The sequence below is a fragment of the Onychostoma macrolepis genome, chromosome 19 (assembly GCF_012432095.1).
Source record: "Onychostoma macrolepis isolate SWU-2019 chromosome 19, ASM1243209v1, whole genome shotgun sequence".
Classification (NCBI taxonomy): Eukaryota; Metazoa; Chordata; class Actinopteri; order Cypriniformes; family Cyprinidae; genus Onychostoma; species Onychostoma macrolepis.
The window spans coordinates 23,860,492-23,874,654 of NC_081173.1; the positions used below are offsets into that span (position 1 = coordinate 23,860,492).

The 14,163-nt window shown below is 34.6% G+C and overlaps 1 protein-coding gene across 1 annotated transcript; it reads right to left on the bottom strand.

The window, feature by feature from the left end:
* Positions 1-1,239: 1,239 nt before the first annotated feature.
* LOC131526127 (uncharacterized) lies at positions 1,240-7,395 on the bottom strand. The gene is made up of 8 exons (XM_058754249.1): positions 7,274-7,395; positions 3,346-3,554; positions 3,194-3,248; positions 2,938-3,065; positions 2,630-2,856; positions 2,208-2,367; positions 1,896-2,006; positions 1,240-1,650 (listed from the first exon to the last, which is right to left on the bottom strand). The coding sequence occupies exons 2-8, from the start codon at positions 3,545-3,547 to the stop codon at positions 1,568-1,570; spliced, it is 966 nt and encodes a 321-aa protein (XP_058610232.1). The 5' UTR covers positions 3,548-3,554; positions 7,274-7,395; the 3' UTR covers positions 1,240-1,567.
* Positions 7,396-14,163: the final 6,768 nt, after the last annotated feature.

Consider the following 14,163-nt stretch of genomic DNA (forward strand, 5'->3'; position numbering starts at 1 on the left):
GTATGTACAAAACTTGTCTATCTCTGGTGGGGGGCCAAAAATGAAGCTGAAATTGAACATACAGCAGCTTTCTGCTGTAAAAATGTTGTGTTTGTGCAGAAAACCTACTCCGCTAAATGCACAGATGTAATATAATTTGTTCATAAATGTTATGAATAAATTTATGAATTTGGTTTATAAATTTCCTAATCAGCATATCGGTGTGGAAGCCTTAGGGCCAATGCAATATGTTTCTAATTTTCTGTTATGTTTTATCATGGTGAGGGCTTATGATCTTGACATTACAAAAGTTGTTTTCTTGAGATACTGGTAAAAAAAAAAAAAAAATCTGCGGTATCATGAATGACTTATAAATTGAGTGAGTGATTTGTCATATAAATTGTGTTAAGGTGTCTATCTAGATCTGGGGTGTCCAATCTCGGTCCAGAACGGCCACTGTCCTGCAGAGTTTAGCTCTAACTTGCCTCAACACACCTGCCTGGAAGTTTGTAGTATGCCTAGTAAGACCTTGATTAGCTGTTTCAGGTGTGTTTAATTGAGGTTGGAGTTAGGGCTGTAACGCTATGAAAATTTGTTATTACAATTATAGTGACCAAAATTATCATGGTTATCAGTATTATCACGATTCACGGTATTGTTAAAATGTCGAAAAGTACTGACACATAAATCACTTCACCAAGTTTTATATTTAAAAGTTTTTGTTTTTGAGTTTTTGTTTGCACGATCACTAAAAGAAATATCACCAATGATTTTAAATGAGAACATGACTGAGAACAGTTTATCTAAAAGCATGTTCAAATATCTAATGTAAATATTCAAATGAAGCTTTGAAAAAGTTTCATTAAAAAAAAGTAAACTTCACATTTCAGCCTTTTTTCAGCACTGGTTGCATAACCAGTTTTCTCAATTGACCCTTTGCAATTGAGCCCTGATCATCTGAACTGGTATCTATTTCAACCGCAGAAGGAATCGATAAGCCTATACATTTTTTTTCAAGTTAAAGTCCACCAATGTTAATCCTGTCTGGTTTGTTTGTCGGACCAAAATGGCAGATTCGGCGTTATGATTGGTCGGATCACCTGTCAGTCAAACTGCCAGCTGAGATGCATTGCTGCAATTTCTCAACACCACTAATATCTAAACAACACTCACCAAACAATTCACATAATATGTACTACAAAAAGAGATCAAAATGTGAGCTCATGTGCAGTTGAGTCTTAATGAATCACTGGAAACGACAGATATAGCCTAAAAAGTTATTCACAAAATGTTTAAGTTTTTGTTTTAATATTGAGGAAGTAAAGTTTATTGGCTCAAACAAACATGCAAATGCCACAACTCACACATCTGAAAAACATGGCAGTTCATGCAGTAATGTCACAGGGAAACAGATTTTTCAATATTTGATTATTTTATACAGTTAGATAAAGATTGAGGAAAAGGATATAAACACAATTTGAAATAATAAAAAAATAAAATAAAATAATTTAAAATAACATATAGTACTTCGTAAAATATGGTTCATATGTAATTGTGTCTGCATGACCTGTGATTCATGATCAAATGCTCAGTAGTCCAACAAATCCCAAGACATCTCTGGCTGGTTGTCCATCAGTGTGGGAATCACATTTGGGAACTCATGCCCAGGACCTGCAGGTGGGACATAGATAATTACACAAAACATACGATACAATGTTGATTAAACAACATTATTATTATTATTACTTTTTATTTAATGCAGTTGACCATTAAATGGCAAAAATGTGCTAATGATTAGGTATATAAGCACTTTGTATCAAAGTTTGCATTCAATATTGCATGATTTTTTTGGATTGATCGTTATTTTTAATAAATAGTCCTATGGGCCCATTCGTATAATATCTGCTGTCACTCACCTTCTTGTTCTCTTGGTCTCTTCCGACTGAGTCGATCAGCTGTGTAACTCAGATATTTTTTTATTTCAGTTTCACAGTCGAGCCTGATTACATTTCGTTTGAATGCAGCCTCTGAAAGAGGAACCTTGATGATGAATGAATTCATACACTGAGCTGCAGACAGTTTGTACACTCTTAGAGTCAAACTGGTCTCAAGTTCTTTTTTACCCTTAGCCATTGAAGATTTCATTTGAAAGTGAAGATTGCAGACAAAATACAAATAAAATACAAACATTTTTGGTATGTGGGAAGTGTTCATGCAAGCGAGTTTACCTCTGATCACATCTGCTAAAATCAGCTGAGAGAAGGGTTTCTTTCCCCCTCTTCCCTGCCAGTTGAATTCCTTAGCCAGATCATCTGTTAGGACATGTTGCATGATATTCTTAATCACATCCCTGTTTCCAAAACCTCCAAGTCCTGACAAATAGTTTACCTGTGAAGAAAACACTTTTTATATATGATTGTAATTGGTCAATCACTGCATTGAATGATCAAGCATTTATAATGGTCAAAAATGTACTGAACACTGTACTTTTAATAATTGTTTGCCTGTATCATTCATTCTTAGCAGAAGCTTTTTTAAGCTTTTCTAAAAGTAAGATAAAATAATTTTGAGTCCAACTAGCATGTATGTGTTTATTTATTTGGTAAATAGTTGTGGAACAAGAGGGACATTAAATGCTTTGTCGACTCACATATTTTTTGCGTGCTGTTGTGGTATTGAGCTCCCTCTCAGTTCTTTCTATATCATCAAAGGTTCTAAGAGGCAGATTTAGGCTTGTTTTAACTTCCTTAGGTGGAACGCAAATACTGCTGGGGACCTCGGGAACTGTATTGTCTTTGAGTAGTTTCTTTAACATAGCAGAGTTTTCCTGAACTGTGCTCTTGATGTCTCTCATCATTTGGAGGAGCTCATTCTTGTCTGTTGTGTAAAATGAGTTGCTGTAATTACAAAAAAGAAAAAACTTCTCAAAACTGTTTATGACAAAAGAAGTTGACTCACCATCAGATGACATTCTGGACGTAGATGAAGGTGATGCAGGAGTAAGTTGGTGTTTTGACATTCTTTGAGTGCTTTCAAGTCTTTGTCTTTTTAGTATTGGAGAGAATCCAGTAGCTAATAGATATTGCCTTTATTTGAAAATGAACAATACTTTAATAAAACGTTAAATAAAACATGAATTATTTTATTTTTTAAAGGTCAGATCTTTTGAGCAAACTTTGTTTTTGGGAACAAAATGCAAATGTATTTTACTTGCCGTTCTTTCTGTTCTTCAATATTTTTTTGCTCCTCTTTTGCCTTATCGAAAGTGACTGGAATAAGATACATATTTAATATTGTTTGAGAACTTAGTAGATAGTACAAAATCCCAAAACAATTTAAACAATTATTTTAAATAGTGACCATTACCATATTCTTTGTGAAAGCTAATATTTAATTTATCCCATGGTTTCCCTCCTGTTTCAGCTGTAATTCTGTTCTGAACAGCTTCCATGCACTTCTCTGTTGATTTGAATGGGGGCCAGTAACATTGTTTCTTGTCTAGGATCAACCAATGTGATGGTGCCACCATCACCTCATCTGAGTCCAGCAGAGTAACAACTGCATACATGGTGAGTCTATAGTGAAGGGTGGAAAGAAAGAAAGAAAGAAAGAAGAAGAAAAAAATAGAAGACAGTTTAGCTCTGATTGAAAGATAAATATGCTCAGTTTTATAGTAAATTTGATCAATCACAAAATTTACCAATCAAAACATCTAAAGTTGACAAAGAATTTATGTCTTTCAGAAAATAAATCTTTCATTTAAGATGTCTGATTAGTCAACTTTTTAACTATTGTACTTTTTTTATTATTTAGTTATTTTTTTCATTGTCTAGACTAGAGTAGCCTTTTGTTCATAGGTTTGTGAACCTATTATGAAATATCATGTTGATTACTCAAAATGTAGTCTTTCTTCTATGGGTTCTTTTTTACTAGCACTTGTGGTGTGCACATTGGTTCATTTGGCATCAGAGTTCAATTTGTTTAGATAATGTAAATGCTGTTTCGTACACACAAACCATACCCACCTAAAACGGGTGGTCTGGTGTGCAGATCATTTCTGATGTAAATGCAATCATACTAAATCATGGCAGTGAACAGCTATTTGATGACATGGATTGGTCAAACTATATATTTATGTTTTCTTGCTCACTTTCCTGAAAAGCGTGACTAACATGCTGCAAACAGAGAGCATTTCTCATTTCTAAGCATTTCTCATATCTCATTTCTTCTTATCTTCAGCAGAAACTAACTTCTTTTGAACCTTTGCATTCGTGAGTAATAGACACGTGCCATTCTGTGTTGGTGATTTACAAACAAAACCAAATTTTCAAAATCCAGAGTATAAAAGTGATGCAGTATGCATCCATTTAGCCATTATCTCCTGCATAGTTGCTACTTGGCATCAGAAGTAAATAACTATCACTCTAACGACGACTGATCCAAGTCATCTTCGTTATCCTTACCTTCCATCACCCTCCACTGAAATGTTTTCTTCCTGTATCATAGACACAGAATCATGCTCTTCACAAACCCTTCTCTCTTTATTGCCTCTGATTGTTTTAGACCAACTTGCTTCTGATTCTTCCTCTGTGTTATCGATTAGTGTTTCTGCTTCTCTTTCATACCGATGTTCATCCTTAGATTCATTTTCTATATATTTTAGTTGTTCACCTTCAACATTTCCTTTAGACAATTCCTTAATGTAAAACACTTCATTAGCTCTTTTTTTCACAGCAGCTATTATTTTCTCAAGGTCCTCAGGTTGGATGCGAAGTATCACGCTTTCTTGAAAAAACTGAATTTCGTGCTCTTTCAAATGTCCAGCTAATGCGGAGGCAAAGCATTTCAGAGCCAGTGTAATGAGAACTGGGGTCAGCGGGCAGCCCTGATCCAGCAGTTTGTCTCTCTCGATTGAAACCTCTGCAGATTCAGTATCTACTTCTGGTGCATCTCTGAGAAGGTTTTTCACAATGAAGAAATCCTGATACAGAGCTGGGTTTGACAGTTTTTGATTTTCTATCTCATCCTGAATAAGAGACAACTTCATCTCAGTGCAGAATGTTTTGGGAGAGATCATGACAGCAGCTGAATTTTTTGGTGCACGACCCTTTGACTGAGACTCCAAGTAATCATCCAGACGTTTTGCCAGAATAGTTGCAATGATGAGGTAGTCAATGTTAAAGAAGTGTTGACTATTGTCATGTGGACTTTTCACAGTTTCATTGAAGTGTTTCTCAGAGCAGTTAAATGCACCGCTGCGGATTCTGTCATAGAGCATCTTTATGTATGGAATTAGATCCTGAATGTTGTCTTTATAGAAGGAAACTGGGATGCCGTCTGGTCTCGGTGTGTCTGACACCTGAAGAGAATTTACAGCTGACATAATGTCAACCTCACTGACTGCATGTGTGCTTTCTTCATCCAATAATGAACCCATCTCGTCGGCCAAAAGATCCTTTTTTAGATTCAGCCATTGGAAGACTGGCTGTATCTGGAGATCTTTCAGAAAAACTATCGTGGGAGCATTGTTGATCTCCAAATACACAGGACGATGGTCGCGCATCCCTGAGTCTCTTATTTCACAACATCTGACACGCCACATACATTCTTCTGGAAGAAAGAGATAATCCAACCTGGATGCAACTTGACTGTGGAACGTATAATTCTGCTCTGTGGGGTTCTTTCTTCTCCAGATGTCAACCAGCTGAAGAGATTTCATGAACTTTTTCACACAACAGCGCAGCTTTCTGTGGGTTGTACTGTCCGTCACCTCTTTTGAATGGATTTGGTTGTCTTTGTCAATAAATGGATTGAGAACCGTGTTGAAATCTCCACCGATCACCAGCAGCCCTGTGGTCATTGACTGCAGGTACCTTGAAAGTTTATCAAGGGTTTTTGTGTCTTTTTCATGGTTATAAACACTCACCAGAGTGTACAGCTGACCTCCCAGTTTACATTTCAGAACAACATATGTTCCACAGTTATCTTTTTCATCACTTATTTGTTCAAAATGTGGTCTTTTCTTGACTAGTATGGCTGTTCCCATTCGGGAGGTAAACTTTGTGTAGGAAACATACCACTCATTTTTTAAACATTCTAAAATGTGTTCATCTCCTACTCCAATGTGTGTCTCTTGTAAGAAAACAACGTCTGCATTTTGTAGTACTTGAAATTTTTGATCTCGGTTTCGTTTAAGTCCATTAACATTCCAGGTGATGAAGTTTATGGTCTGCATAGCCATAAACAGATCTGCTCTCACAGACCGAAGATCAACAGCTTAGTAAATTCCCTGTTAAAACAAAGAGCGGGGGGTAGGAACTTTTTGTTTTATATTTTGAGTTTTAAACATTCTGGTATCCAAAAATATATTGCTTTCCTTTTGTTGTATTCTTTGTCCAAAGTTAATTTCGACTTGGGTGTTAAGTTTGGTAACAGTGTTGTCTTACACTTGTAAGAAAAGTTATCATTTTGCTCTTTCTCCCACAACTGCCAAATCCTGCTTAACCAGTTGTTAGAACCCAGCCTCCTCTTATTATCCGCTAATCCACAGTCGGGCCAAACATTTAATGTTCCATTCAGTGCTGGCATGTGGAAGTAAGATCTTCGAACTGTTCTTGCTGATGGTAGAAAAGCAGCTTTTTCATATGTTTTCGATATATACTGTAGAATCATAAGATATTTACAAATCTTTTTTTTTTATTTTTTTTTTTACCATTTTATTGATATATTTTAGATCCCTTAAACCTGCCCCATGCCTAAACATAACTCCTTTTATAGATCATAAAAAAGAATATCAGAACAGCTGATTTTACATTTTAGATGCTGTTAATACGTCATTATGGCACGTTTCTATGTCTATGCAAGTCAAAGTAATTGTACTTATTACACTGACACTTTATAGAAGATACATATGAATACTCATGAGTTCACATTGCAGAATTATGAGCAGCTTATGTGATCCACATGAATTTATAAACCAGTGTTAGCTCTCGTCTTTGAGGTACATCAAGAAAACTACTCTAGGAATTCCAGAGAATTTAAATTCTTCAGAGGAAAACCAAGTTAAGAATGGACTCTCGTGAACAAGCTTGTATTATTTATCTGATTAGTTCCACTTTTTTTTTTTTTTTTTACTGCAAATCACAGGTCAAATACTTGTTGAATAAATTAGACAATTATACATGATAATTATAGCCTACTTATGTCTTTGGATTGTTTTTAAAAAGTAAGCAAAAAAGAAAAAAGAAAAAAAGTAAAAAAAACTTTAAGCAGCATAATTTGAAGGGAAAGTTACCTTATATCTCACAGGATAATGTCTGTAAGGACAGGAGACTGCAGTCGATTCAGCTGTCTAGTGTCAGAGTAAGATTTCCGAACCTGAATCTGATTGACCTGTGGGCGTGGACTTCTTGGTGTCTGTTAAAGTGAAAAGTGAAACAGAAATATTCTACTTTGTGAATTTTACTTGAAATCATTTTAAATGTATAAAGAATAATCATAAAATTCTGTAGAATACACAGTTTAAATGTTTACAGTGTGTATTGATTTGCTTGTATTTTGTTTTATTCTATAATGTTCTATAGTAATAAACCTCATAAAGCTTTTTGGCATTTTAGACTTATTTTCTAAAAGGCTAAATAACTGACTATTTTCGTCAGCGTCACTATTAACTATCAAATCTGGAGCTTTACTCTTCTGAAAAAGAATAGGTATAGGTTTCAGGGAAAATTAAAGTGAAAGCATGTGAAATGAAATTAGGTTTCGCTTTAGGCCAAACGGAAATGATCCTGTCCGAGTTTTCAGGTCTGTTATCATTTTTATTATTCATTATTATATTAGGATGGTTAATTCACCAAACCTATATCAGCTCTGGGGAACATTCTGAACATCAGCAGCATGATTTTGTTGTTGACTCACACAGCGCGAAAGTGTTAATAAAAGAAACTTAAGAGTTTGCATTCCTCTTTTGCATGTCAGCTTTTAAAGTTCTGCATTTGCCCTTAGGCTGAAGTTGCGTGTATGAAAGTCACGACAAACTGGTTTCTGTTTGCCACCGCCCTCTATTTTAAATCCAATGAAAATTACCAATGTGTTTGATCAAATCGTGACTAACATTTGGTGTCAAATTGATTGAACATTTGATGTCAAATGTTAGTCCAGACTTGATCAAGATGCTGTGGAGAGATGGAACCAGAATTGCTCTTTTTTTTTTTTTTTTATGTTTTACCTCATAATGGAGAAGACGGTGGGAATGTTTCACTCACGGTTTGCTGCGTCCGTATTACAACTTTAAATGCAGGTATTGGGTTGGAACATACTTGAATAATGTAATGATACATATGAAAAATACAAAACGCACACACACACACACACACATATGCACACGCACACACACACACACACACACACACACACACACAGCGGTTTAAATGCTGACTGATATCTTACAAAGGTGTGATTTTATATAGTTTATTGTCTTGACCATGGTGAACATATTTAGACAGGTTAGCAAACCTGAATTTTTTAGACAGTTAAGCATAAAATTAAGCTGTGAATAATAATAAAAAAAATATATAGAGAGAGCATTGCTGAAAAAAAAAAGAAAATAGAGCATTGTTCAACTCAATGTTCAGCGGCAGCTGTGACAGCTGAACAACAGAGCTGTGTATGACCGATCCGAGTCCTTCGGATGCAGTCTTTGATATGGGTTGCAGCTGTAGTTAGCAACAATTTGTTAATATTCTGATAATAAATGTTGTTAGTTTCATTTTCAAATAATCATTGGTGGACTGTAAGGAAGTACATTTGTTAAAGGGTTACTCCACTCCAAAATGAAAATTGTGTCATTAATCACTTACCCCCATGTCGCTCTAAACCCGTAAAAGCTTTGTTCATCTTCGGAACACAATTTAAGATATTTTGGATGAAAACCAGGAGGCTTTTGACTGTCCCATTGACTGCCAAGTAAATAACACTGTCAAGACCCAGAAAAGTATGAAAGACATCTTCAGAATAGTCCATCTGCCATCAGTGGTTCATAACGTTATTAAGCTACGAGAATACTTGTTGTATACAAACTAAACAAAAATAGCGACTATTCAACAATTTGTCTCCTCCGCGTCACCGTAGCGCCGTTTTGGAGAGCATCTGCTGGACGTAAACTGCGAACGCTGTTCTGTGTCAGCCGCAACACAATGATACGCTGTTTTCGTTCAAATCAAAGCATCTTCTACATTTATTTACGCTTTGATTTGAACGAAAACAGCGTATCCGTGTGGTGTGGCTGGAAAGAACAGGATTGTGGGATATCAAAGGCAGCGAAGGATACATCTATGCTGCCTTCAAAATTTGATTGAAGAAGGTACCTCTGGAGACAGGAAGTAAAGCAGAATTTGGATTCGGACGTGCCTTCCTGCCTTCCTGCCTTGGAATGCTGCTTCCAAAGACAGCATTTTAGAGCTTTCGGACGCAGCCCTTGAATTGGGACAGCTTATGTTGTGACGCTGTGATGCAATCGCACTTCAAATACTCACTTCGGAGTGCGCACACTTCACTTTGGGACACAGCTTTTGTGTCCAGCTTACGTTCTGTCACTTATTCTCAGGTGAGTAGCCTACATGCCATGTAATGTAAAACAAGTAGTCATGAGTAACTTTTAACACTTACAAGAATGTGTTTCAATAAAATATGACATTGTGCTATAAAAAATTATTCTTGGCACAAGTTTTTATTAAGTATTTGCATCTATTTGATTTTATTCAAATAAACACTTTTTTAATTTTTTTTATTTATTTATGTACTCCGATTACTTAGAATCAATATAAATCTGTTAACTGTCAAAACTATTAGATTTAAGCAGTTAAAAATTATGAATAGGGTTTAAATAAAGCTGGCTCTGAAACAATTCAGATCCAATTAGTTAAATTGCATGGGATTGGTTTACATACAAATGGAATCGTTTACCATCCTCCAGTCGGTAGGTGGCGGTTCTGCACAATGGCGTGTCTAAATCCGCTTTGGTAACGCACTTGGAAATGTAAAAAAAAGCAGCGACAGAAGAAGCGTTCTTCTGCATCTCCTCACCATTTTGCATTGAAGCAGCCTGGATTATAATCTATTTGCAAGGTAAGATATATTTGATCTGTACTCAGTGTATATTATTTGACAATTTAATTGTATAATACATGTATTATTAGTGCGGTTGATATCCTATTACACTAATATCAATGCACGGCCTATCGTTTATTTCATTAGCTAGCTAATGGTACTAATTAGGGCTGGGTTGAAATCTGTTTTTCGATTTTAATCGTTTCTAATTGTGACAGTGATCTCATTGTAAATCCTAAGAATTGATAGATGGTGTTTTCACTTTATGCGTAAACTTAAATGAACCTTAATGAAACACAATAATCACAGTACGTTTTGTTACTTGTGATATGAAACAAAGTGTAAGATTTCAGATTCTGTCAATTGTATCACTAAAGTTAAACAGAAAATACAGTTTTGGTGTTAATGTAATGTGAAAGATCATTTTAGCGCCTCAGTACAAGCAGCACTCACATGAACCGATCATCTCTTCCTCTTTACTTCTAGTTACCACAGCAAATAAACATGAACAATCATCAGAAGGTGTTGAAAGAAACAGCACATCCTACCGGAATGAATCATATCTCATGTAATCGCTCAGTCAGAGTTTCAAGACGTCAAAGAAACAGCAATGTCACAGAAAAGCCATTGAGTGAGTATAAACTTGTTACTTAACTAGAAAAAAAATTAATTAATAAAAAGGATAATTTTGTTAAATATATGCACTAGATGACATTCATTATATTTTTTCTTGTTCTTCAATATGTAATGTAATTTTTAATAAATTATTCTTAAAAAAAACAAGTAATGACATCCATTGTTTAAATGTTTGTATTTCAGCAATCTGGAGAAGAAATGTAATATCATTATAAATGTATTATTTAAAAAAATAATAACAATATAAAAACAGCCTTACATGCAATTTAAATGTTTCTTTACAAATCACTGTAATATACTAATTTACCAATTGACAGGGCTTATTGTATAGTTACAGCATTAGTTATAGTTATGCTAATTTTCTTATTGGCGTCACAGTCTTGCTTTGCCCATGTATGTGTAGTATGCAGCAAATTAGCTCATTTTTTATTTGATAAAACTCACTATCTCTTAGTAGAGGTAACTAGAAGTTAGTATGAAAACTTGAGTATTGGTAACTGTTTTACAAGTTCAGTCAACTTAAAGATTTAAGTACATTGAATTCAAAACAATTTTCTTGACAAGCTTGTTCTCTACAGTTCATTTGAGAAATAGCACATTGGCAGCTGTTACAAATGATGGCAATGCAGAATAAAGTTTAAGTACAAATAATTACAAAGAAAGATTGATTAATAAATAAAAAAAAATACGACATTTTGAAGTAAAATACTGAAATGGTGTTTTCTTGTAAAATGTTTTCAGTTCCTTCAGAATTATCTTCTCCTTAAGGTAGTATAGTTCAAAATAACTGGCTATACATTTAATTCTTATTTTATACTGCCAGGCCAAAAAAGGTCGCTGTCTGGATTTAAATGAGTAAATACTTGATATTTAAGGATTGACTCATTACTTGAAGTGATTAATATGTTTCTGGCATGTTGTGTGTTTGGTAACAATTCTTTTAGCCCTAACTGATGCAGTGTGTAGCCTTTTATTTCTTAATCAACCAGGTCGGAAGTCGTACCCATGTGTATATTCCAGGATAACAGTGTCAAGATTCATCGGGCTCAAACTGTGAAAGATTGTCCACCACAGAGTCCTGACCTAATCCCTATTGAAAGTCTTTAGGATGTGCTGGAGTCGACTTTACACAGCCTGTCCAAAAAGGAGTTGCACACTCTAAATTTCATTGGACCACCTATAGCTTTCATAACATCGTGCTTTGTTGTGGCATTGTTTAAACAACATTATGCAACATCATTTACTTCCATCAAGAGTTGCATTTATCTTTGGCCTGGATCTTGTATTGACAATGGGAGAGTCTAGCCATTCTGTAAAGTCGACTCCAGCACATCCTCAAGACATTCAGTAGAGTTAAGCTCAGGACTGGTGATCAATTCATACATGAAAATGAGTACTGTTATCATTGATTTACTTCATGTATCTGTCTACCTCAAATGTGACCCTGGACCACAAAACCAGTCATAAGTGTCAGTTTTTTTAAAATTGAGATGTATACATCATCTGAAAGCTGAATAAATAAGCTTTCCATTGATGTATGGTTTGTTAGGATTGGCTGAGATACAACTATTTGAAAATCTGGAATCTGAGGGTGCAAAAAAATCTAAATATTGAGAAAATCTCCTTTAAAGTTGTCCAAATGAAGTTCTTAGCAATGCATATTACTAATCAAAGTTTTGATATATTTTCAGTAGGAAATTTACAAAATATCTTCATGGAACATGATCTTTACTTAATATTCTAATGATTTTTGGCATAAAAAAAAAAAATCAATAATTTTGACCCATACAATGTATTTTTGGCCATTGCTACAAATATACCCCAGCGACTTAAGACTGGTTTTGTGGTCCAAGGTCACAAATTTGCACAGTTCTTGAGTAAACTGATCTTATTTCTGCACGTTAAAATAATTTTTTTCTGTTAATTATTTATTTATTTTTTTCATTTATTTCTGCAGTATGGTCGATTGTGGCAAAATGTTTGAAAATAGTGTTTAACCTTAATGTGCATGTAAATATGAAGGCACTTTTTGTTTTTTGTTGCAGCACACAAGTGTATGAACACTGTAGTATGCTATCTCATATAGCCAAGAGCTTTGAAGCATTAATAAATTGATATAATGTAACAGGGTGGTCTTGCTGTTCTTTTTTTGTGTGTTGTAGTGATTGGGTGGGGTAGGATTAAATATATGAAATACATTGGGTTAATTGATAAAAATGTAAATGTGACACATTTTAAGTACATTGGGTTTATTACCTAATAATACATATACATGTTTCTTATGCATTTAAAACAAATTGGATTTATTGGTGCTATTACATAAATCTTATTACTTGTTTCATTTAAGGTTGGCAAATTTGCATCACATAAAGTTTATTAGTTTAAGTTAAAAATATGTAATCAAAATGGATGGAAATTTTATATGCAATTGAAATACATAAATCTTAAGAATTGGGCCTAAATATTTTTTTGAGTGTATGACTATGTCAGGTAGTTTTTTGTGTATGCACGGCTAGCACGTGTTAGGAAGAAAATGCTTTAATTACATTTACCACCGTAGCACACATGCAAAGCAGTTTGGAATGTGTGTGACACACAACCGCTTGTTTGTATGTGAGGTTAATCCATGGCACACCACTATTTCACTTAGTTGTATTCCATTTTGAAGTTAAAACTCGTTTCCCAGCTACACTGTCCATATATTTCTGTGATGCAGACAACGGAAGTCCACAGAGTCCAGGCATAAAACCACAACCCAGCAAACACAGAACATTCCCTTTAAAAAAAAAAAAGAAAAAAAAGAAATGACGTTCTAGGAACATTCTTTTTGGGTTTTATTGTTTGCAACCATAAAATAACATTCTCAGAACATTTCAGGGTGGTTATTTTTTTAATAACCTAAAAAACAATTATACAGAACGTTCCCTAATGGTTATTCTTAGGTTTTTCCAATGAAAACATTGCAGATGTTTTTGTGTAATGACCTATACACAGCCATGAAATTTGTTTAATACAGCAGTGAGGCTGCGAATTGCACATAGACCGACACAGGTACTACGGTGGCCGACACAGGACAAAGATGTCGTCGTCTGAGACAGCAAAGAATAGCCAGTGGTAAATAAAGGAATTATATTTACTTAATTATTCTGTAAACCAATATGTTATTGTGAATATTATTGTTACATATCATTGTATGAATTTCAGGTAAACAAAGTTTATAGTTAAAAAAAAAAGAAAACTGAGGTAATTGTTTGGAATTCTATGCTAACAGAATTACCAGAAGATGTCGGTATGACATCCAAAATCACTGGGATGGACAAGAGCCAACAAAAACATAATGGATGTGCCTTTCATTTTGAACATAAATATAGTATATTCACTAGTGTAAGATTAGTTAGGTGATAAATAAACAATGGTAAAGAGGAGAAATCGTCTGCAATT

Bases quoted from the DNA above. Each gene is read 5' to 3' on its own strand.
- LOC131526127 (XM_058754249.1), bottom strand. From the start codon at position 3,547: ATGTATGCAGTTGTTACTCTGCTGGACTCAGATGAGGTGATGGTGGCA. The intron at 2,857-2,937 runs GTGAGTCAACTT...TTTACACAACAG, and splicing joins GTCCAGAATGTCATCTGATG to ACAAGAATGAGCTCCTCCAA. The intron at 1,651-1,895 runs GTGAGTGACAGC...TCCCACCTGCAG, and splicing joins GAGACCAAGAGAACAAGAAG to GTCCTGGGCATGAGTTCCCA.